The sequence below is a fragment of the Hippocampus zosterae genome, chromosome 8 (assembly GCF_025434085.1).
Source record: "Hippocampus zosterae strain Florida chromosome 8, ASM2543408v3, whole genome shotgun sequence".
Taxonomy (NCBI): Eukaryota; Metazoa; Chordata; class Actinopteri; order Syngnathiformes; family Syngnathidae; genus Hippocampus; species Hippocampus zosterae.
Window position 1 is genome coordinate 17,559,324 of NC_067458.1, and position 24,230 is coordinate 17,583,553.

General features: G+C 45.2%; 1 protein-coding gene and 1 long non-coding RNA gene across 2 annotated transcripts; one reads left to right on the plus strand and one right to left on the minus strand.

Moving 5' to 3' along the window:
* Positions 1 to 404: 404 nt before the first annotated feature.
* Positions 405 to 20,313, plus strand: onecut3a (one cut homeobox 3a). Its single transcript, XM_052074815.1, has 2 exons — positions 405 to 1,966; positions 19,902 to 20,313. The coding sequence occupies exons 1-2, from the start codon at positions 904 to 906 to the stop codon at positions 20,192 to 20,194; spliced, it is 1,356 nt and encodes a 451-aa protein (XP_051930775.1). The 5' UTR covers positions 405 to 903; the 3' UTR covers positions 20,195 to 20,313.
* LOC127606491 (uncharacterized) lies at positions 6,642 to 20,068 on the minus strand. Its single transcript, XR_007963800.1, has 5 exons — positions 19,979 to 20,068; positions 19,826 to 19,902; positions 15,522 to 15,565; positions 7,790 to 7,976; positions 6,642 to 7,026 (listed from the first exon to the last, which is right to left on the minus strand). It is a non-coding gene; the product is annotated as an uncharacterized LOC127606491 (long non-coding RNA).
* Positions 20,314 to 24,230: the final 3,917 nt, after the last annotated feature.

Genomic DNA, 24,230 nt, shown 5'->3' on the forward strand with positions numbered 1-24,230 from the left:
CATCATAGGAGATTTGTTGCCATGTCCCGGCTATCCACCCAAGGCCCGCTCAGCCCGAACATTCCAAATGAGTGTTTGCTGTGCTTAAAATACGTGGTGGTTAAAGGTCAGGCTTTGTGCACTCAATGTGACGCATGAAGCACCGACACACAAATCATCTTGCATGCATCTCGCAAATTCAATATCCACTTTTTAGCATTAATAAATGATGCACCGTGTTGGTGATTAAAGGCACTGCGACGGGAACTATCGAATGTTGAAAACTCCACGTGGCCTAGCGTTATGAATATTGAACCTTTCACACGCAGAACACGTGGCACACTGCGTTTTATCACAAAACAACAAGGAAGAATCCTGCCGTTATCCTCCTGAAAGTAAATGTTGCTCAAGACTGTACCTTTTTTTTTGTTTATCATCGCGGACGCCGACGCTGCCGCCTAATGCAATCTCGAGGGCTGGAGTTGAGTTCCCCGTACGCGACCCAATCAAGTTGGACACGTCGAGGTGACGTCAGGTCCATCCCCTTACCGAGAGCGCGCGCGTTGGAGGATACGCCGCGGGGGCGCGCACATGCGCACAGGCTGGCTGCTACGACGTGAACGTCCACACGCACAGAAAGAGCGAGAGCGAGAGAGAGAGAGAGAGAGAGAAGAGGAAAACGAGCAGAGGTTGGCGCCACTAGGAGAGAGAGGACCATGCTGGATTGACTGCAGACAAACAACCGCAATCAATGGCTCGGCTTTGAAATCGTTCCCAATTTATCGGCAAGGAAAGGAGAGGAGCGAGGAGAGGAGCGAGACCAGACAGAGCGCGTGTGCGTGCGTGCGTCCGTCCGTCCGAGCGGGGTGGAATTAAAGATCCCCCCCCACCCACCCACCCCCCTCTTGATTTCCTCCCCCAAACATGGAGCTTACAATGGAGAACATTGGCAACCTGCACGGCGTGGCTCACTCCCACCAAAGCGGGGACCTCATGAACTCCCCCCACCACGCGCGGCAGCCGTCGGCGGCGTCGCACCGGAACTTGGTGTCGTCCCACGGCCGCTCGGCCATGGTGTCCAGCATGGCCTCCATCTTGGAGGGCGCGGGCGACTATCGCGCCGACCACGCGCTCTCCGGTCCCTTGCACCCGGCCATGAGCATGTCGTGCGACTCGGGGGGGATGAGCCTGAGCAGCACCTACACCACCTTGACGCCGCTGCAGCACCTGCCGCCCATCTCCACCGTGTCGGAGAAGTTCCACCACCCGCACCCGCACCCGCACGCGCATCACCACCACCCGGCGCACCAGCGGCTGGCGGCGGGCAACGTGAGCGGCAGCTTCACGCTCATGCGGGACGACCGCAGCCTCGCCTCCATGAGCAACCTGTACGGCCACTACCCCAAGGACATGTCCGGCATGGGCCAGTCGCTGTCCCCCCTTTCCAACGGCCTCGGACCCTTGCACGGCTCCCAGCAGTCGCTCGGCGCCTACGGCCCCGGAGCTCACCTGTCCAACGACAAGATGCTCTCGGCGGGCGGGTTCGATTCCCACGCCGCCATGCTGTCGAGGGGCGAGGAGCACCTGGCGCGGGGGCTCGGCGGTCACGGCGCCGCCGGCCTCATGACGTCCCTCAACGGCATCCACCACCACGGCCACCCGCACTCTCAGGCCAACGGCTCCATGCTGTCGGAGCGGGATCGGCAGGCGGTGGTCGGGGGCGCGCAGGGGGGCGGGTCCGGCCAGGTGGAGGAGATCAACACCAAGGAGGTGGCGCAGCGAATAACGGCCGAGCTCAAGCGCTACAGCATCCCGCAGGCCATCTTCGCCCAGAGGATCTTGTGCCGCTCGCAGGGCACCCTGTCCGACCTGCTGCGGAACCCTAAACCGTGGAGTAAACTCAAGTCGGGCCGCGAGACCTTCCGGAGGATGTGGAAGTGGCTCCAGGAGCCCGAATTCCAGCGGATGTCGGCGCTGAGGCTTGCAGGTGAGTGACGAGGCGGCCCCACTTCAACGGCGGTGCCCCCCCCCCCTCCCCGACCGGATCAATCCAAAGTCAATGTGGCGAGACTGTCGATGGCAGTCAAACGGACATTACTACGAGTTATGAGTCGATTCTATCGAGTCAAACTTGGTTGAAGGGAGTTAAATGTTGGCCTTTCTCTTTGATTGATGCTGTAAACAGACTGGCGTGGGTGGGGGGGGGGGCGAGTTTGATTTGCGCAAGTTCGCATCAATTTCACGCAGGCGTTTTATGCTCTTTCCCAAACGCGCAACTCATTAAATACAAATAAATTGGACTGCAAACAAATTTTGGTTTTGCACCCCCCGCCCCCCAAATAAATAAATGCATCTTTGCAAATAAGGATGGCCTCCAAGAGATGAAGCTGAGGAGGGGGGAGGGGAGGGGTGCATGACCTCCCGTGGATCAATACTTTAGGTCCAGGCGTCCCCTCTCAGAGTGGCGCTCTGATAAATGATCGATTTGGATCAAGGCAGCCAAAAACAGATGCGCACATTCTCTTCAAAAACGAGGAGCCGTTTTGTCGGACCCCCCCCCCCCCCCCGCGAATCCTCCTCTGTTGCTTTTCGTGTGTGCAGAAAAACACGTCTCCCTATCATTCTCGTCGATGAAGACTTAAATAAAAACACTCGAGCTGAGCTTAAAAGCTCTCATCGACGCCTCTTTGCTGTAAAAGACCCGTTAGACGTCAATCACCCCCTCCCTGTTTTTTTTCCCTTTTTTTTGTGAGTCGTTTTTCAAGGCAACACTTCAATTAAGGCAGGCTATAGTGGCATATTTTAGTTCCAGTCGATGCCTTATTGAAAAGCACTTAATTGGCATGTAAATTGTTTCTCAGCGCGTTTTTTTTCCCCGGCTGGGGTTTCTGGTAAATAAAGATTGAAACGCCGACCCGCAATTGTCTCTTTAAGTGCCACCGCAGTTAAAGCTAATTGGGCTGTGCGGGCTTTTATATCTTCAACACTCTATATAAGGGATAAAAGCCGCCAATATCCGTCGTGGGGGTGAAGACAAGGTGGTGCTGAGGTGTGCTTAAATCTATTACCTTGAACGAAAGCAAAAAAAAATGTTTTTATTTAGCAAAATGCAGCTTTAGCTTGTTTTTTTTTTTTGAACGACCAAGAGCCAAAATGGCGCCCATATAGGGACAAAATGACAAATGGCCTGTATGCAAATTATTTGACTGATTGCTTTTAAAATTAACGTTACCCTGGGTGCATGCATGGGCCCTGTGTGTGTGTGTGTGTGTGTGTGTGTGTGTGTGTGTGTGTGTGAGAGAGAGAGGTGGGGGGTGCACTATGCTGAAAGTGAGGCTCGCTGGGCCACATCAATCAATAACTTCAAATTACTATTCCAAATTCATCACAGTCGCACAAATCAATGCAAGCCGCCCTGCTTAGCTAATGCGAAAATGCCACTGTCTGTACATGCATGCACGCACACACACACACATACACACACACACACAGACACACACACACACACACACACACACAAATACTGTGTGATGAGTAGACATGCCTCGTTTTAGGGGGACTGTGCATGCCCTTCACGACTAATGGAGCAAACACCCAGAGGCTCCAATGCAGTCCTCTTGCAGAGCCTCAGCAAGTAAAAAAAAAAAAACAAACCAAACAAACAAAAAAGATGGATGTACTTTTCCTAAAAGAAGACCCCATTTTTACATTTGATCCACGAATGAATAGCGGCTTCGATGTAAACAAGACAGTGCATTGGAAGAGACGTTTAAAGGAGGAGGCATTAACGGCGAAAACAATTCGTCTTTTGCATCTGTGTTGAATTCCACACTCCATCTCAATGTATTTGGTGGGATCAATACGGGCCTGATCGATAAGGATAGCCAGTGCATCTATCAATTATCCCGCCTCAGCACTCTCTCCCATTGGTCTCTCCCCTGCAGGAGAATGAGAGGGGTGTATTGTAGATGTAAAGGGGGTGGGGGATGCACAGGGGGTGGAGAGGGGGGGGGGTGCTGTAGTAAAAAGACAGCTGCTATTAAAAAAAAAAAAAGCAATTTCTCTGATAGCGTTGTCACAGTGTTTCATTTCTTTTATGTGTGGCGTCTGTTCCAAATGTGTCTTTTTTTATGGCTGTTCCTTAACTTAGATTTTCAGGAAATATCACCGGGAGTGTCATTTATTTTAAAAAGATGTTTGCACTAAAGAAGGATCGCGATGTACAATTGCCTCCTTGTTCTTTAGAGGCGTTATATATCAATGGTTGTGCAGTTTGAAAAACATAAAAGTATCTTTTGGAGACTTGTCGAAGAAAAAATAAAAAGAACAGGGCTGCAGAAGTCAACTTCTGAAATGGGCAACAGCCACCATTTGGTTCCAAATCACAGTTGGGGGGGTGAAATATTCAACAGTGGTTCAATCACTGTGTCATTTTTTTTCTACATACATTTAGGAAGTCAAATTTATGGTTGGGAACCAAAATAGGAAATAACCGAATTGACTCATGTGCCGTGGGCAGTATGGCTTGCCAGACAATTTTTGTAAAACCACATTTAGCCCACCAATTATTCGTGATAATAAACATTTGCTTTATCACTGCATAATTTAAAAAAAAAAGATTATTTGTACTTAGCGTAGAAAAGCCTGGGAAAGAAGAAATATCTGTGGTGGGCAACCTATGGCCCCGCGACGCAATTTTTAAAGGACATGAAAAATGAATATAAATGATCATCTTGAGAATCATGGCATCCTTTTTTTCCCATAAATGTAAGTACAATTACAAAAACAGGGGCTGCAGTATTACGGAGCTTCCAAAACTTAGGTGGTAAGGAACCAAAAGTTCTTTGGGGGAATTTATAGACAGTACAGTGGATATAAAAAGTTTACACACTCCTGCACAAAGGCAATGTTTTTGTGATATGAAAAAAAATGAGACCAAGACACATAATTTCAGACCTTTTGCCACCATTTATGTACCCTATGAAAAGTGCCACTAAATTGAATTTTTAAAACTTTTGAAGATGGGGGAGGATGAATAAAGTGAGTTGCATAAGTGCACACACCCTCTTATGAGTGAGATGTGGCTGTGTGGTTAGAAACCAACCACTCACGTTCAAAGTCATCTTAAATGGGACTCAATACACACCTCCCACCATTTAAATTATTCACTGAGCTCCGTCAAACTCCAAATCAAGTTTAGCTGTTCTAGTAGGCTTTCCCTGACATGTTTTTGCCTTCGAGCAGAAGCCCGACCATTGAGTACCTGTTTGGAACAGTTTGTAATTCCTTCTGCCTAGTCTAGGGTTAAGTTCAAGATGAAGCAAAACAGCCAAAAAAACTCGTTGTCAACACCATTGCCAACATCTATTGAACACATAATGTTAAAAAAATATATAAAATAATAAATAAAGTGTTACCGTTTGATGATTATTTACCTTGGTCTACTTTTGGGGGATAAAAAAAAGCCTCCCAAAAAACAGCCATTAATTGATTTTATACCGTCATATATCAATGGTGTCGATTAATTGAACCCATAAATGCACATAATTTGTTCTTTTTTTCCATCCATTTATATACAAAAAGTCCCCACCCCTTTTGTACATTTATTCCACACACAGCAGCGTTATTGTCTCCATTTCATTTCCCTGTTGCACTATTTTAATTCCTCTACTCTACACACACACATTCTTGCCAATAAACCTTCAACAACAACAAAAAAAGCACAGTTGGCTCATTTGCATATGAATGGCCGAGGCACGTTCCAGGGAGCTTAGGTCAGGACTCGCTGGACAAAAAAAAAAAGGTTGCAAGGAGGGGCGGCGGGCGTTATTTAGGAGGAGAATGAGGGGCCTTTATTCAGTGGACTTATGCACATCCGCCACACACTGGCAATTAAAAGTCGCCGGCAATTGTTGCCCTTATTCTATTAAAAGCGTTACAGTCTAATAACTTGATTTTATGACCTATTAGAAAGCACGTAGTTTGAGTCGGTAATGCTTTCCGTGATGCTGAACGATTCCGCGGAGGCAACCCCCCCACACGCCCTGCGTTTTTTTTTTTGCCCTTCAGTTTAAGGACAGTTCAAGGTGGCGAACTCTCGCTGCCTCAACACATGGTTAATCACATTCTTGTAGGCCCGAAACACAATTATTTCATCCAACAGCTCCCAGCCGTGGATCAATAGCGCAATCCACAATGGTGTCGATCACAACATGGATCCGAGGAGATCCAAACTGAGCTGATCACAAAATAAACAATCAGCACTTCTTCTTTTGGAGCCTTGACAAGGCATGGCTTCTAATTGGATAGAACGTATATATTTACTATGATTGATGGCAAAAAAAAAAAAACATTAATAAATCTGAATGTAAGCTGGCGAGATGATCGATTGCTCCCCTTTAATAATTGATGGCGGCGGTGGGGAGGCATGGGAGTAAACGGCGCGGCTGCGGTTTGGGAGCCTCGTTCGTTAAGCGCTCACGCAGCGAGTCGGCCGGCGCGCGATGCAAGTAGCCAAAGAGACACGCCTTGGTGTACAACCTTTCAAAGCCGCTTGCGGGAAAGCCGAGGCGCTCGTTTTACCGCAGGTCAAACCCCCGAGGCTGTTTCACGACGCGTGATGATCTCGCTGATGGAACCCACCAATGGATGTGGACTCCAAATTAGAGAGAGATCTTTATTTGACAAACTGGTGGTACAAAACAAATTGGGCAGGGAAGAAGTATGCCATTGTACTTTTTGTAAAGTACAGAGGCAAATCGGGTGTTGTCCAGCGATACTAAATGATAAGAACCAATCATGCATGTAAGATGAAGCCCCTTTTCTGAGAAATTGTGCAAATGCTTGGAAACCAATACAAGAGTGGAACACAATTATTTTGCGTTGGAAAAGGGTAACTCGAAAAAAAACGTCACCTTGGAGTCTCAAGATTCTCAGAGTGTTGAAAGAAGGGCTACAGCAGGAGTCCATCAACTAGGGTAGAGAGCCAAATTGGGTTCCAAACAGGCACATTTGTAGTAAGGGCACAAATAGGAGTTTGCATCTCTTCTGCAAAAGACAATTTGACACAAAGATGGTACGTTTGAACCCTTTCAGGGACAGCGGTTACTACAGTGGACAGCCTATCATGTTTTCAGGTTACAGGGTGTGTGAAAGGGTTCAAGTGGGACGATTCGATTCAGGTCGGTTCAGTTCGAATCGATAGGGTATACCATCCAATGAGTTTCCTGTTTCTCAATATGAACGCAATTGTCAACTTGACATTTAATCACAGGATTGGGACGGTACAGGTAAAATGTTCCCAGGAGCAGACAGGAGTGGGATTATCCAGTGGGATTTTTAAAAATATATCATTTTAAATAATTTGAAAGTCTCTAGACCAGGACTGGGATAGGATTTTTTTTCCTGTGTGAGTGGCATGAGCAGGGGGGGGTGAAAATCCACTCCAGTGTCATCCTGTACTGTAAATGTGGCATTTATTAACAACTAGTGAATAATTTGGAACTTGATATTGTTTTTTATGTGATGTAAGAGCTCCTCGAAGCCCAAACTATTCAAGTTAATGAAATAGCCCCCCCGCCCCCTCCCGACCCCCACCCTCATTGTGCTCGGGCACCAAATCTATCAACACCCTGAAATTTCTCATCTTCAAATCAGCCCTTGGTGTAATTGATTGATGCAACCAGCAGAGGCACTCTTGAGTCGGGTTCAGCTTATTTGCTACCTCTAAAGAAGCCATCATATGTGCGACGCTACTTGTTACGTAACATTTCATGTTTAGTTGCAAAGATGTGCAGGTATGCAGTAGTACCTCAACTTAAGAATTCTTTGAGATTCCAGCTGTTGCTCGTACAAATTCTTGGTCTTGAGTTTCATGCGCTGGATGGGGTCAGCAAACTTCATAACAAGGAGCACTTTGGCAGATAGCGAACAATTCTTCAATGCGTAGGCTGAGTACTTGCCTCAAGCTGTTTTTTGAGACTCCGACTTGAGGTTTACTGGGGGGGAGAAAGAGAATCATTTTGTATTCAACCAAACATTTTGTCTGTCGAAAGTCACACAATGCAAAACCCCATAGAAACTAACTCGCATTGATGTTTTGGTGCCGTGACCCGTCAAGAAACAAATATTAGAACTTTTTTTTTTTTAAGTAAGCGTGGCAACAGTGGTCATAAAAATATCTGGCTGGATTGTTTGCGGCATCTTTGTTTAGATAAACGTAGTGCGAACGTCAAATGGACATAATGTCGGACAGGGACTTGTAATTCGGCATAGTGGAAAGGCTGCAAAAGGTGAGTGCATTTCTTTTCTTTTATTGTTGACATTTTGTCCATTTCACACAAGCAAGTTGATGCCATGAAAGAGAGGGATGAATCGATGATAAAGAATTCAGGATGGACGTGCTCCAGTCATTGTCGACTGCCGTCCAAAGACGTTGAGCTCAACGTCAGCTATTCTTTTATTTTATTTTTAATGTTTAACTGGAAAAAAAAACCCTGCAGCACATTTCGGACAAATAATTGCAATTAGAAAATAGCTCTATGACAAATATTGTCATTTGTCTTGATTGTAATGTGAATTTTTCCTGTTTGACGGTACCCCAAAAAGCGTTGAGGACACAACGCGCTGTATTTAGAATTAAACTGACATCGTCCTCCTTCTTATACGCGTACGAGGCAAAGCGGAAGTGCACGCGTGGGATTCCTGCTCCCTCGGCGCGGATGCGAGCAAGCTTGTGAGTGGCTCTTGCGGCCCCACATTGTTAGTTAGGAAGCCGATGTGGCCTAGCCCTGAATATGTATCGATTTCCATTCCCTGACCTCTGCTTTCCATCCCTGGAGCCGAGCCACGCACCCCACCTCCCCCAGCTCCCTTAACACCCCTTTACTCCCACCCACCAATATCACGCAGACACCATTTCTCCCATTAAGCGCCGCCCGCCGTTCAGGACGTGACGTCAAACAACATTGCAACCTTTTTTTCCCTCCTCCTGCTTTCTTCTGATCCAAAGTTCACGAGCATTGAACTTCTTCGTTATGCATCCCACACCGCTCTCATGCATGGGGTCGTGCCTATTATTCAAAACTAATGCGATTCTAATAGAAAGTCAAACTGGTGTGCAGCCGAGTCGAGTCGCACGCGCTCTCTCTCCCACGTTCTCGCTCCAATTCGCACTCGGGGGGGCCGCCGCCGACAATTACAAATGCAACCGAGGAGGTCTGGACTCTGTACAGTCTCCCATACCGTCTCTTTTATTTCACATGATCAATTTCTACACCCCCCACGCCCGCGCAACCCGCCCCCCACCCTCGCCAAAGCGGATCGATAGGAGAGAATGACCTTTAAATCAAATTGCTGCCAGAGTCGACCGAATGCACGCAGATAGCCTCAAAAGGGTTAATGCCGTGCACGCGCACTTATTTCCCAGGCAAATATACACAAAGAAGACGAGATAATCAGAATTCAATCTGGTTATTCGTCCTTGTGGCGCTTGTGTGGTGTGTGTTAAAAAAAAATCATAGGTTTTGACCCAGGGCGCTCAATCGGAATCACAGTCTAAAGAACGTGCGTGCGTGCCAGAAAAAGGTAAGTGGGGGGTTAGTCGTGCAATTAAACTGCGCAATGCAGGTTCTGTTATGCAAGCCTGAGATAGAGCCGAATTCTTTAGCTGTGCGGGGAAGTATGACTATCGACCGTGAAAACATTAAATATCCACGTCTTGGTGTACATTTTTGGGAGAATGCAAAAAAACGGGGCGAAAGTCAATGAGGTTTGGCGCAAAAGCTAACTTGCGTGGCATATCATGTTGGAAACTTCTCAAAATGTACACACACACACACAAAATACATTTCCATCATTGTGGTGGAAAAGTGCAGTGAGAAAAGTGCAACCGAGATATTACAAATCATAATAAATATATCATTAGTCGTCGTTTTTATCAAGGCAAGGTTTTTCCGTATTATTATTATTTTTTTAATCGAGCACTTGTAATTTGGAATGCCGTTAGACGTACCTAATATTGTGGTCGGTGTGTTGTCTGCTTATCTGGCACAGTTGACAGGCCGCGTCGGTTATTAAAGGGCCGATAATGGCTTGCTTAATAGAACAAAAGTATCCAATCCAATTGAGAGGTGCCAGTTTTCGAAAAGGCAATTTCATCTGGTATTAACCGTGGAAATCTCCAGAGAAGATTTAACGTTTGTGCGCGTGCCTGCGTGTGTATCAATTCAAACCGTCCGCATGTTGTCACGCGTTCTCTTTCGAATTTTTTTACAACTTGGGTCTGGCACGATAATACCACAAAATAAACAATTTCCAAGACAATTCACATTTGCCACGATCAACCTTCAAAAACGTTTTTTTGAAGCCGTCCTATTTAAAATGAAAGACTAATTTTGCAATTTACTAGCTTAGTCTTCACAAAGACACACACGAGCGCGCGTGCACAAAAAGAGCAAAACGAGTGTGAAATCGATTGGGAAATGAATCGACGTCCGCGCAAACGCACTCGGCATGATACGATATTTAAATCTAACAGGTAACCAGTGTTTTTGTCCTTCGTTTGCCCGTCTGCTTTCTAATAATCGATTTATTTGTGTGAATCATTCAACGGGGTGCGCGCGCACGTTTGCGAGACAAAACAAAATAGGTCCGTTTTTATCTATAGATCATTTGCACACATGAATTTAAAAAAATTGACGGATTTTGGGTTGTGAGAGTAAATAAAAGTGTGTGCGTGTTTTTGGTATTTTTGTACGAATAGAAAATATGAACAGGTGAATACAATTAGCGAATATTATTATTATAGAAAAGGTTTCCGCGCAATTCCACTTTTATAATTCGTAAAAACGCTGCACACATTTGCAGCGACTCCAATATTGGCAAATTCACCTGCGCATCAACTTTGATAAAACTTCCTTAATTTACGAAATAACTTTGAACCACATCTTCCATCGTGACCGTTTCGTTGAAACCCCAAACGTGCAGTCGCACACGCGCGCTTCAACGCGAACGTTCATCACGCGTAGCTGCTTAAAAGAAATGAAGTGGACGAAATCAATGTTTAATCTCACATAAGACGCGAGTTGGAAACGAATGGCTGCAAGATGTGCAATTAAAGCGGCGGTAATAGTCATAATCATCGCGCTTCTTAAAAACCAGACTCTCTCAAAACGCTCGAGTGCATTTAATTACTCGGGTGCCGATTGCGGCGCTCATTAGTGCGTGCACCCCAGGGCTGCTAATAAAGTACAAAGAACATGGAACATGCCCCCCAACCCCCACCACACACACACACGCACACACGCACACACGCACACACGCACACACACCTGAGAGCTGTTTCTAATATTCTGGCGACCTTATTTAGCGACGAGCGGGCGTGGAGGAGTTGGAGGAGCAATGCCTTGCAGGAGGGCCAAGCAACAAATTGTGTCCCGTTATCAGTGCATTAACGCCAATTCGCACTCATTACACGCGGTCGCTATTGAGCTGCGAGGATTTTTCTTGGCCCGCTTTTTTGGCCTGCAGCCTGCACGTCTGTCGGACTGACACACACACACACACAAAATCTCACTCCACCCACACGCACACACACACGCATACGCACACACTCACTCGCGCGCGCATAACTCTATTTGGGCAAACTGCGTCCCATGCACGGAATTGATCAGACCAAACTTGCAGAATGCCTTTCAAATTAAGGAAAAGGGGAAAAAAGAAGAAAAAAACTCACACACACGGCTAGCCCAAATGCTGTGGAGCTGCAATAAACTACAGTGGACCCCCCTCATTTACATATATATATATGAGAGAGAGAGAGAGAGAGAGAGAGAGAGAGAGAGAGAGATTCCGTTCGGTTAAAAAAAGAAGAAAAAAAGAGAAGTGAATTTGCTGAGCTGAACTGCCAAGAGGTCGGGTACCTCTACATGCGAGTTTAATTCATTTCATGACCAAGCTTGTATTACAAATTATCTTTGACCATTGAAATGAATGGGAATGCGGCGGCACGGTGGGCAACTGGTGAGCACGTTTGCCTCACAGTGTAGAGGTGCAGGGTTTGATTCTGGCACCGGCATTCTTGTGTGGAGTTTGCATATTCTCCCGTGGCTGTGTGGGTTTCCTCCGGGTTCTCCGGTTTCCTCCCACATTCCAAAATCATGCATGGCAGAATCACGGAACACTCAAAATTGTCACTAGGTGTGATTGTGAGCACGGAAGGATGTTCATCTAAGTGTGCCCTGCGATTGGCAGGGCACACTTAGATGAACCTTGCTGACTGCCCGAAGACGGCTGAGATAGGTTCTAGCACGCCTGCGACCCTTGTGAGGGTAAGCGGATTAGAAAATGGATGGATGGATAAAAATCATTATGCGTATGTTTTCACCCCCCCCCCCCAAAAAAAAACATCTACGATAAAAACGAAAAATAAATATTGGGGAAAAAAATCTGCAAATATGTGATTTTTTTTCAAACAAGAACATTTGCACTCAGCAGTACGGTGCCATATATAAACACAGTAGCTCATGCAAAACAATGCTCAACCTTGTATGAACACAAATGTCCGTAATGTTTTGTCCTTTCTTCTTGGTGGGCTCGTGCCACCAACTGAGTGTTGTTTCACTGCGAGGACATCAATGCGCAACGACGGTCACTGCATGTTGTCACGTTTGCTGCCGCCATCTAGCGGTAGAGCTCTGAAGCGTCCTTGTAACTTTGTATTGTGTGAAGTGGTCGTGAGTCAAGGTAATCTTCAAGTGTCATTCCCTCAAGTTGTATGAAAAAGAATCATTGGTTTCTACTGGACGTTTTGGTGAACTAAAAAGTAAACTATGCTGTTTAAAATTAAGTCAGGGGTCTCCAAACATTTTTTATTTGAGGGATGGATGAAATGGAAGGATGAAAGGGCCACTTTCAAATTCTTCATTTTTTTGAGACACGCTAACTTTAGTTAAGCCGACAATAATACTATATTTATATTGTCTATTTAATTTCATCACCTTTCTGTTATAGGTGTTAAAGTTGAAGTTTTTAGAGTGGCCATCTATCTCACAGAGTAGATCTAGCTCAGTGATTGACAGCAGGCAAATCTGATCTCCCCATTCAGAACCAAAAAAAAGAAAAGACAAATTGTTGTCAAGGGATAATTTCTTCAACAGTTGAGGATCATTCATGTGACGTCTTCAGAAATCAGTCATAGAGCACAAAGTGGAATAGACTATTTTTTCCTCAAAAATGGAATTATAGTAATGGCACCTATTATTCTGACACCCTCCTTTCTCACCCTGTGCCCCTTAACCTTTTATCTAACCCAATGGCTCATGTCAAATAAGATAAAAGAAAAAAAAAACTAAACTTTTTTTTTTGTCATGTCGCGGGCCACTGAAAAATGGATAGCAGGCCACAAATGGCCCCAGGGCCCTTATTGCGGACCCTCTGGATTAAATATACAGTACAGCCTTGCTGTGATGTATTGTTCTTTGTAGACATTTTCATGCCACAGTGCTTGAATTTGTCATCCTATCGGCGCAATGCATCATTCTGCTTTTATTATTCTGCTTTACTGGTGTCCATTGTCATTCCCTTTTTGAAGCGTAGAATGAGTTTGAAAAAATAATCACTTGAAAGGAATGACTGATACATATATTCAAACAGCACGACAGTAAAAAAATGGCATATAGGGTACGAAATAGCAGATGTAGTGATTTCGAACGCATCCAGTGTAGTTTGGTTAATGATGAGGCTCACGGTACATATATTTCCCGAATGACGTCACTATCCGCATGCGCAGTCTGCCTTGTTGACAGATTTGGTAACCTACATTTTGATTATGCATGGTAAGAGAGATGTTCAGTGGTATTCAAGTTAAATTCAATATTCAAGTTAAGTTCGTTTTTAGAACCGTTTGATTTTAAACATTTCGTTTGGTACAATTTGGATTTAACCTCCGTGCAATGCGTTTTAATTGAACCGTGACTTAATATTTTTCCCGTTCGTGTTTTATGTTATCTGTTGTGTTTATTATTTTACTTTATGCTAACTGTTTTGTTAAGCGTTTTGTTACAGCTGCTGCTGTTGTGAAAGCGCTATATAAATCAGTATGTATTGCATTGTTATCTTGCAGTGTTAACGTTCTAATGCCCAATGTTATAGTGTTGCTACATGTATGACATTTTTTAGATATAAAACTGGTACTTTGCGTCAGAGGTTTGCGCACTACTGTAAATGTTTTCCAAGATCACACGAATGTACACGTGTGCCACATGCGATTATTTTCCTCCCATTTCCTGGGCTGTCTTGCCCACCATGATTCTCCACCCACTCCTCCTCCGGGCCATAATTAATTGGACCAAGTGAATTTCACACACGAATTATTCACGAATCCATCGATCGATTATTGAACAGCCATGTGCCTTTCCCTTAACCTCGCTCGGTTTGTCGCTGGGAAGAGGAATATTAATGCCATGGTCGCTGTGTGTGTGTGTGAGGGGGGGGGCGGTAGGGTAACGGGGCCAAATAATAAGAAATAAGATTAATAATAAGATTCCCACAAGACTCCGTAACTCGCTGCTTATTTGCCCATGCATGATATCGTGTTATAAAAGTAAATGTATTCCGCAAAAACATGTCGCCCGAGGGATAAGCCGCCGTTTCTGACAAGTCCCCCCGGGGCCGAGGAAGCCGCGGGGAGCTTTGCAACGCCACAAATGCGCGCTCGTGTCCCGGCTGCTTCTTTGTGTACGTCCGCCCCCTCTGCTCGGTGGTGCCCACTGGAGCTCTAAAAGCTGCAATGATCGATTTTTCCCCCCCACCGGCCCCCCTTTCTACGCTGAGTTTGGTTCAGTAATCAGGGCCCCCTTCCTCACCGGATCGATCGATATTGATTAGTAAATCCAGCGCCTGTAGCAAAGGCAACGCATCGTGGCGCCCCCGTTGCCAAAGAAGGGCGGGGGCGAGAGCGACACCCGGCGGATGAAAGGCCGAGTGGCAAGCCGTGGACGACCGGGCAGGAACACACGAATTACAGGTTCATGTATTGTACCTATAAACATTCATTCATTCAACATATTTTATACAAATCCATACGCAAAAATAAACGTCAGTCTTTTGAAACAATAAAATGCCCAAAATATGCATATTCGACTGAAGGTCAAGGATTGACATTTAAAAAATTCTAAAAATACAATATATATTTAAATATATATATACAATACATGCCGATTTATTATATATATATATATATATATATATATATATATATATATATATAGTATAAAAATGACATTGCCTAAATGTCATTTTAGTCAACAATAAAGCACAAAAAAATAATATTTTAACCAATGCAGAAGCTTTGAGATTATTTTTTTTTAAAGAAAAATAACCTGGTTTTACTATATAGCATGTATTAAAAAATACTAAATGTCATTTTCATGTTGCAAAAACCTATCAAATTGTCTTTTGTGGATTTGTGTGTGTGCGTGTGTGTACACACACACACACGTGCATATTTTACTTTTTACATAAGTGTGTGTCTGCATGTATACCTGAAGGACTGGTTGGAGCAACTTGAACGAGGTCATCGGGTCAACTAAATGGATCAAGAGAGGTTGAGAGGCATGAGATTCAATGTAGAAAAGGATGCATGTCTACATTGATCATCTTAGCAATGCATGAATATTTTTGAGAGCAGGCAGGGTGTCAGCGAAACGTAATTCAATTACTATAACACATTTTTGTAATGTCATACAACTAGAAACAAAGACACATATTTGAAAGCACAAACTCTTAAAGTTTAAACGTGCATCAGTATGCCTTTTTTCGCCTTCCAAATACATATGTCCCCTAGGAAAATGGAGGTTTGGTTCTGTGCAGGAGTTACAAATAGTCACCTGACTACTTGGCGTCAGCGTGAATGCGTCTTGTCAATATGGATTTCATGAAGCAGCATGTGGCTCATCAACCAAGGTTATTTGTGAACCCCAAACGATTGTATATGATCACGAAGCAGTTCAGGTGTGAAGTATAAGTGCGACAGCAGCTGCGGTGTTTGTCGAAGAACTTGTGTACCGCATTATGGTTGCATTCATTTGCTCTGTGCAATCTCTCCTCTTGCTTGCAAGACGAAGGTCTTTTCCGGTATTTACAGCAGGAATAGAGGAAAGATTTACCATGCCACAAATACATGTGATGATCTTTTTTTTCATCTTTTTAAAAAGTACAACCATAATATTTGATTTACTCGTGATTAAAGCCTGTTCATTGATTCACCATCGGTGTTTGGTTTTTCTTCCAGCATATTGCGCAATCGCCGTCTCGTCATCCCGCTCGCTCTCGTGAGTTTCCCTTGTGATTGATTTCCACCTCCAGTCCAAAGTTGTTGATATAAGACTTAGAGAGGAATTCACCGATCCATCCGCTGTAATGAGCTGCCTTGTCGTCATTTACAAAGTTGTTTGAAGTGCTGTTGAAATGCAATAATGATGTTGCGGTGAGAGTATTTCTCGTTCAATGATTGGGGCAACACAATACGACACGAATGCAGCAGTTTAGAGGTATTAAAAAAAAAAAAAAAAACTGTTCATTATTGTGGTGGTAGACAGAGGTGTCAACCTGCATTGGCTTTATATATACGAGAGTGGGCTAGAACTAATTGCACAGGATCTATTTTTTCCCTCCCCAATGGTAGAAGAAGCATAAACCCATATCTGATATTGTTTCTACAAGATTAGCAAAGCATGTGCCAAAGCTAATCATAATGTGCGTAAAAAAACAAACAAACTATAAAAAAACAATTAAGTGAGTCAAATTTAGAGATATGACTAACAATGGAGTCCTGAATTCCTGCCCACCTTGTACAGGTTTCGAATACCGTAATTGGGGGCACAGCATTTTACTTCCAATAGTTTTGCCGGGTTTGAGAGAATTTGGTCCATTTTACTGAAATCAAGGTTGAATATTTTGGCCACAAAGAATGTTTTTTTGCAAACACAACAATGCTCGTGGCCAAAAGAACAGCAACCTACAATGAAGCAGGGTGGTGGCTGCAAGATACTTTGGGCCACTTTTTCTCCAGCTGGAAGCAGGGTTTTGGACAAGGTGGAGAAAAATTACCAATGGTTTGAAATCATGTATACGTATGTGTGTGTGTGTGTGTGTGTGTGTGTGTCCAGTACCGTATACATAAATACATAGCTGCGATGTCGATGTGCAACGTGAATATGATGGATGGGCCTGTGTGCAGGTTAGACGTCTGTCGTAAACAGATTGGACTGCAATGGCTGATCAATGGGCTCTGTTCCACTGTAATTAGACACACAGCGCCACTGCTTGACTCCAGCCACTTCAGCACAATCACCCCCAGCCCCCACCCCCATTAAGTCACCAAACACACACACACACACACACAAAATGCAGCCTGCGTACAAGTTCGAACAAATTCCGTCTTTACATGCACCAGGATGCAGCGCGAGGGTGATCGAAGGTGACGTTCAGACAATGGCGGCGGCAGCAGATGGAGACCGCACGTGGATGACATCTTTTTCTCTCATTCTTTGCCCTTCGCCCCCCATTTTGCCTTCCATTTTAAACCGGGACAGCGGGGAGCCGAGTTTGGACGCGCAGCCCGTTTAGGCGCGCTTCGATCCCTCGTTCGGCGGGGGACCGGTGGCGGCTGAGGAGCCGGTGGTGCCTTAACATTCCCGCTCACCATTCGTACACCTGCGTGCCACTGCCCCCACCCCCCCACTGCAGCCTCCTCACCCCCTACCGACAATGCACCACTCTATTAAGTATTAATCCCTGCCTTCTCTGCCGACTCCCGAGCGTCAAACGAGTGTTTTGAAATGTGCGGGGAAGAGGAGCCAGTCTCGAGTGTTCGTGTTTAGGGGGTGGGGTGGAAGGTTGGGTTATAAATACCCTCTCAGAGCCCAGTCGAGTGGGCTCCACTGGGCTCCGTTTGAAGTAGCAGACTGTAGACCTGCTTGGGGTGGGTAGCGGGGGATAGTCTGACCCCAGTCCCAGCAGAGAGACCCCGCTTCCCCCCCCCATTCCACCGCCGGTGCCTACAGCAAAGTGGGTCAATATCTTGCTTTTCTCCTCCGTTGGCCAGCCCCCTCTTTATCCCTCCCTCCCTCCTTTCTTTCGTTTCTCCTTACACAAAATCTCCTCTGTCCACGTTGTGCACAATCTTTTCTTAGCCCTCATTTTGAATCCCTACAATGCTTACTTTTGTGCAACGCTCGCTCGGGTCCCCCGCCGTGACTCAAACTGCATTAATATTGAATCAAACAGTAGCAGCAGGAGTGTGTGTGTCCCCCCCCCCCCCCACTCCCACTGCCCACACCCACCTTACACTCACCCACTCTCTTTAAACCCCCCCGCAGCAGCCTGACTCCTTGTCTGCACTCGGCAGGATGGAAGGAATATTCCCACTGGGCAGGGCACATAGATTTGCTTTAAATCAACTTTTATAGGTGATAAGAGTGGAGCTGGAGAAGCTCCTCTCGCCAGCGTATGGACTACTTTACGAGCCGTGTTACTTTCAAACCAGTTGCCACCAAGCAGCACAAGTTTGGGATGCGATTTTATTCCGCTGCGCAGCACAATTTTGTTCAGCAGACATTCTGGGGGCTTTTCACAGCCACTTTGAGTTTTCTCCAAACGAGACACGGTCAGAATTACGATTCCACTAATAAGTGGTTCATATTTGAACAACTTTTAGATTCCGATCAGCAAGTTTATGGCTTACTGTCAATTTGGCAGAAGAGTTGACGACTCTTATTGGCACAATGTTAAGAATGATTTATTCAAAGGAGTTGGTTTTCTGTCATGGGTGGAGCTTTTGAGTATAGTCCACAAATGTTCAATGGGGTTGAGGTCGGGGGTGATTTCAGAAGCTGCTTTATCCATTCAAAATGCTTTTTGATGTGTGTTTTGGATGGCTGTCCCACTGGAGCACTAAGTTGTGTTCAAGTTTCAGCTTTTGGTGTCAGCCATTGGGAGTTGAGCAACTTCCTGGCAAAATACATATTTTTTTCTGGAATAACTCCAAAACACAAATTAATTTGTAGGGAGAATATATTGGGGGGGGGGGGGGGGGAACGTTAAAAAAACCTCCTGACTTTTTCCCAAAAAAGGGAAAACAGAAAGGGTGAATTTTTACAAACAAAGCTTGACTTTGTGTCGTCAGCATGCTGATTGCCAATAAGACAACCTCAAAAGACAACGTCGGCCATTGTTGTCCTATCTCAACCATTTCACACTGCCTGGTGTTGCTCACAACACAGGCAGCATTCTTAAGTCCGAAGACAGCAAATTCCCCAACACTCGAAAATATGAAGGCTCTGCATAGGACCTAAATGCATTTTGTTTTGTTTTTTACTTGTATGCGACCGGGAACTGCTTTTGGGGATTATTTAGCACTCATTCGCGTTGTTAGTATTCAGAAAAAAACAGTAGCTAACAGCAAAGGAGAACAAATGGGTCTTGGATATTAATCAAAATATATTCCCAAAACTGGTGTTCAGTCACCCCCGAGGGCGGGCGAAATAATTCCCAATAAATTGTCACAGATTTTTGATATGAATGAAATGGTTCACGTAAATCCATCTGCAGGCTGGAGAATCGCTTGGCACGCAACAATTCTAGCAGCCGACAATGGATAAAGACGTAAATATGTAAACTGGCGCCAGACCCAAACTGAGAAAATATTCGGTTGGAAGGCGGTTTTCGAAGAAAGTTATTTTGGAGCAACTTTGGACAGCTAGCCAGTAAGAAAAGGGCTTCCGTTTCATCATACAGCACGTCGACTCGACCCGAGCTTCAGAGTAAGTCACTTTTGTATACTTACCTTGCCTTGTGTTCTTTTCCCCTCTCTGCCTCCCACTTTCATCCCCATCCCTCCCACTGCTGCCATCCACGCCAAGCCTGCAAGCGCAAAGAACAGGAGCAACACAAAGACCGCAACAGCGCGCCCAAGAAGCAGCGCTTGGTCTTCACCGACCTGCAGCGGCGCACGCTCATCGCCATCTTCAAGGAGAACAAGCGGCCATCCAAAGAAATGCAGATCACCATCTCCCAGCAGCTCGGCCTGGAGCTCAGCACCGTCAGCAATTTCTTCATGAACGCACGCCGCCGCTGCGTGGACCGTTGGCACGACGACCACGGCACCAGCCCCGGGCAGCCGGGCACCTCCGCCACCACCTTCTCCAAGGCCTGAAAAGAAGGGGGAGGGGAAAATCCAGGCCTGGGCAAGCAGGCGTAGCAAACTGGCATTGAGAGCCCCATCCGGGCCTGGAACGTCCTCTGCCCCCCACCCCAACACAAAAAAAAAAAGAAAGAAAAAAATCCTTTGTGCCATGCAATCATTTTTTTTGTCACTCAAAAAATGTCAAGCTCTAAATGGGAGGGGGGGTGAGGTCAGGTCCACTTATTTACTTACACAAGGACAATCATTGATTCTGACTCAGTTTTCTGATTTTTTAAAGAAAATCATCACTAAGGCATCTAAGTAAAGAGACACCAAAGATTTTTCTGTATTTGTTGTTGGACAGTACTGGGCACAACCGACGTAGCCACCGCTCCTGATTTTTTTTTCCACCCCTCCCCCGATTCACGACATGTCACCCCTCTACGGAAGAACGGCAATAAATCTTGACACAACAGCACATAGCCTTACTATCCCTACGCCACACAGACGAGGACGTCATCCTCCAAAACAACGTAAAGGCCTTCCAATTCTCTCGCCTCGACAGTCGGCAGTACCTCCCCCCCCTAAAAGGTATTCCCCGATGGCCGGCCATCTCACAAAGCAGCTCCGCCTGATCACACGGCCAACTAATGAATTGGAGAAAAAAAAATGAATCGATGCAGACAGAGCAAGCGGGGGCCTCGACCTCTGCCTCAAGGTGAAAATTAAGATGCTCGGCGGCAGGTCTTCCAGGCCCAGGTCTATATATATTATTTTTTTTGCACAGATGTTGGAGGGCCTGCCGTTGGAAAGCCTGAGCCCAGAGTTCTTTGACCACAACCGCAGGAGAGGCCCGGCGATACATCTGAGACAAGCTCTTTGTTCTGGCGGGAGTTTTTTTTTTTTTCCTCCTCCCTCCTCTGGTCGATACTCCAGAAGCGACGGCTAAGTGACAAAAACACGCTCGGGCATCCATCCGGTTTCTATAGGGAGAGTAAAAGGAGCACCCAGTGGAGATGGCGACACAAAAGGCCCCCCATACAACAGCAGCGCACCTCGCCTGCACACATCGAGCAGAGCCACAGTGCGCCCTGCCGGCCAAAGCTTAGAGGATAGAGTCTCAACAAATTGATCAATAAGCAGCCATTACCCTATTGTTGCTCTTCAGCCAAAGCCGGAAAAGAAGGGGTGGGGGGGGGGGGTTCAAACCCAACCGGAAAATTGCAGGGATCAAGAACAGACACACAGACCAAAAAGTTTGAAAGCTTTACAAATAAAGCAGGGGAGGAAAAGATGCAACACACAAAAGGAGGTGCAGCCGTGGTTTCGTTTTTATTTATTTTGGGAGGCGTCATTTTTTTTCCATTCAAAGACGTATTTGGGCCACACTGAAAGGAAAAAAAAAATAACGACACCACAAACAAAAGTAAAAAATCGAAGAAAGTCGACCATGACTAGCAGCAGGCAATTCCAACGAGCTGCGTGCCATCACATTGCTCTTCTGGAATTATTTACATGCCCTCAAAAAATGACTAACTTCAAACTTTGGAGTATGACAAATCAGTTTTCTGGCGAGACAATGACAGCCGTCCGCTGTCGTAAACGCTGTCCCCAGAAGGGTCAATTCTTAAAAAACACGTTTCCTCATTTTATTTAAAAAATAAAATAATAAAAAACAATCACATACCTTCTTGTAAGATTACAACTATTCTCATCTGATTTTTTTTTTGTTCGTTTTAGTGTGGCCCTGACCTTCTGTGACTTCCATGCCGTATCTCTTAACCACACACATAAATACACACAAAAGGAGTTAGCTGTAGCCAACGCGCAAGCTGTCAAAAATGCGACAATAATTTTGGTGCCAATGCTTTACTGCCTTAATTCCAATCAGACAACACGGTAGTTGGCTCACACACAGGTGACAAGAACGTGTGTGCGTCACAGCAATCAACAATCAGCTTGAATTATTTTGATTTTTTTCTTCGAATTAGGATTGAAAGACAAACCTCAAAAGACGATACAGATGAGCCGTGTGGATGTCTGTGTTGCAAATCGTCCAGAAAGTCGCTCATTGTTTGTTTTTTTCTACCTCCCCTTCACCCTTTTCTCTCTACAACGATGCGGGTATTCAATTCGTACCATAGACACAAAGTTTCTATTTCTTGTTACTATTGTGCTCTGTTGTGCATAAAGTAAGGCACCTTGTTGAGAAATCAAAAACAAAAACCAAAAAAAATAGGACTTTGTAAAAGAGTGACGTGGCTATGGAAGGACATTTGTTTTGTTTTATTTTGGCATTCAGATGGACTCTGAAGAGACATTTACCACAAGGAAAAGGAAACTGGGAGCTGATGGAGAAGAAATGACTTTTTTTGGACACCTTTATGTTGGAACTGTGGTACTTTTTTTTGGGGCCCTTCAATAGAAAGGGACCAAGAAAAATTAGCTTTGAGGGGTGGTGGTGCGGGGGTATTTGTTATAAAGCTCGGGACTTTTCAGCTTGTGGTCTTAAGATGCAACTGTAGCATTTCCAACAATGTAGTCAAGAGTAGTGCAGAGCTTGGATACAGGAGTTGAACACACTAACTTCACCTTGCTTTAAGCAGTGAATTAAGGCCGCAAAAAAAAGAGGATGAGCTACAAGAGTGGTACCAAAAAAGGGGGGGGGGGTGTTGAATAAATGACGAATCAGCTCTTGGGCTGACAAAAATGTTTGTAGTGAGAAAACCAATGATGGCTACCTCACTGAGCTGAGTGGTTTGTGAAACCGCCACTAATACCAAAGATACTGCAGCCTACCGCTCCCAAACTGCCTGGGGGGGCACCCAAAAACACACACACGCACACAAATACACATACTCACACACACGACGATACGTGTTGGTCGTAACAGCGCAGTCAGACTGCAGCTGGCCACATTCGGAGGAGGTGGCCATCTTGCGGGACAGAGTTGAGTGCCTTTTCCCTTCAACCACGGGTGGGACTGCACTGGACACATAAACCCCATATAACGCTCTCGCGCGCACACACATATAGGTGGATAGCAAGCCCTCCCCAACAACCTCCCCCCCCTCCCCCCCCCCCAAAAAAAACAATGCGCCCATAATTGGATGGACAGTAAAGGGGGAAGGGACGCGGGAGACGGACACAGGCTTACGTCAGCATTTTCTCCCGTATTGACTTTCCATCTTGATACACTCGAATACAAGCACTTTATCATGTAGAAAGTCTATAAAACAATCTCTATACGCTATTTATTTCAATCGAAATGATATGTTAGCTCCTTCGTCTGTCACACTCTTTTTGTGTTCTTCAGCTTCCGCTCCGCCCCTCGCCGCTTCGCTGACTTTTTTTTTTTTTTTTTTGAGGAGAGAGGGTCTTTTATTTTTTGTTTGTTTGGTTTTTTTTTTGCCTCTCTCACATCAGAGATATTTTTGTGTAACAGATACTGAGGGAGGCAAAAAAAAAAGGCAAGAGGTGCCGGGCGCCCAGAGGGCTTTTGTACTTGGTGTTTGTTATCTTAGCTCATCATCTCACTCCACTTGTGCAAGCACAGAGGCTGCACTGTTAAAAGTGTGGAAGACTCACAAAAACAGCCAAACAGCCTTTCCTCCCCCCTTTGACCTTGTCCATCCATTCACCCCCGACCCCCCCTCGGCAAGCGCTAAGAGCCGGTAGGCATGTGTTTGACAATTAATTCTGAAATACCTCAAAAACCTTTCATGTAAACTTTATGTAATTTAAAAACTGAAAATAATACTGCTAATGATAAACGACGATTATGAAACTATGACACTATGATAGTTAGTTTTGGAACTTGTGACTTGAAGCTTTATACTGTTAAAAAAACAAAGAAGAAATCATTTCTTTTGCTCATTTTTTCCCCCTCCTCGTACGTTTGCTGTTTTTTGCTACGGCATGTACTTGTTTTTCATAAAAAAGGAAAAGACACGGTGAATGTGTGGAATCTGTGGAGGGCCACAAAAGAGACAGAAGAGAAGAAAGAAGTTTTGTTCCGAGCCATGTTACAAAACATTGGCATAAAAAGAAACAAGATTCGGCATTG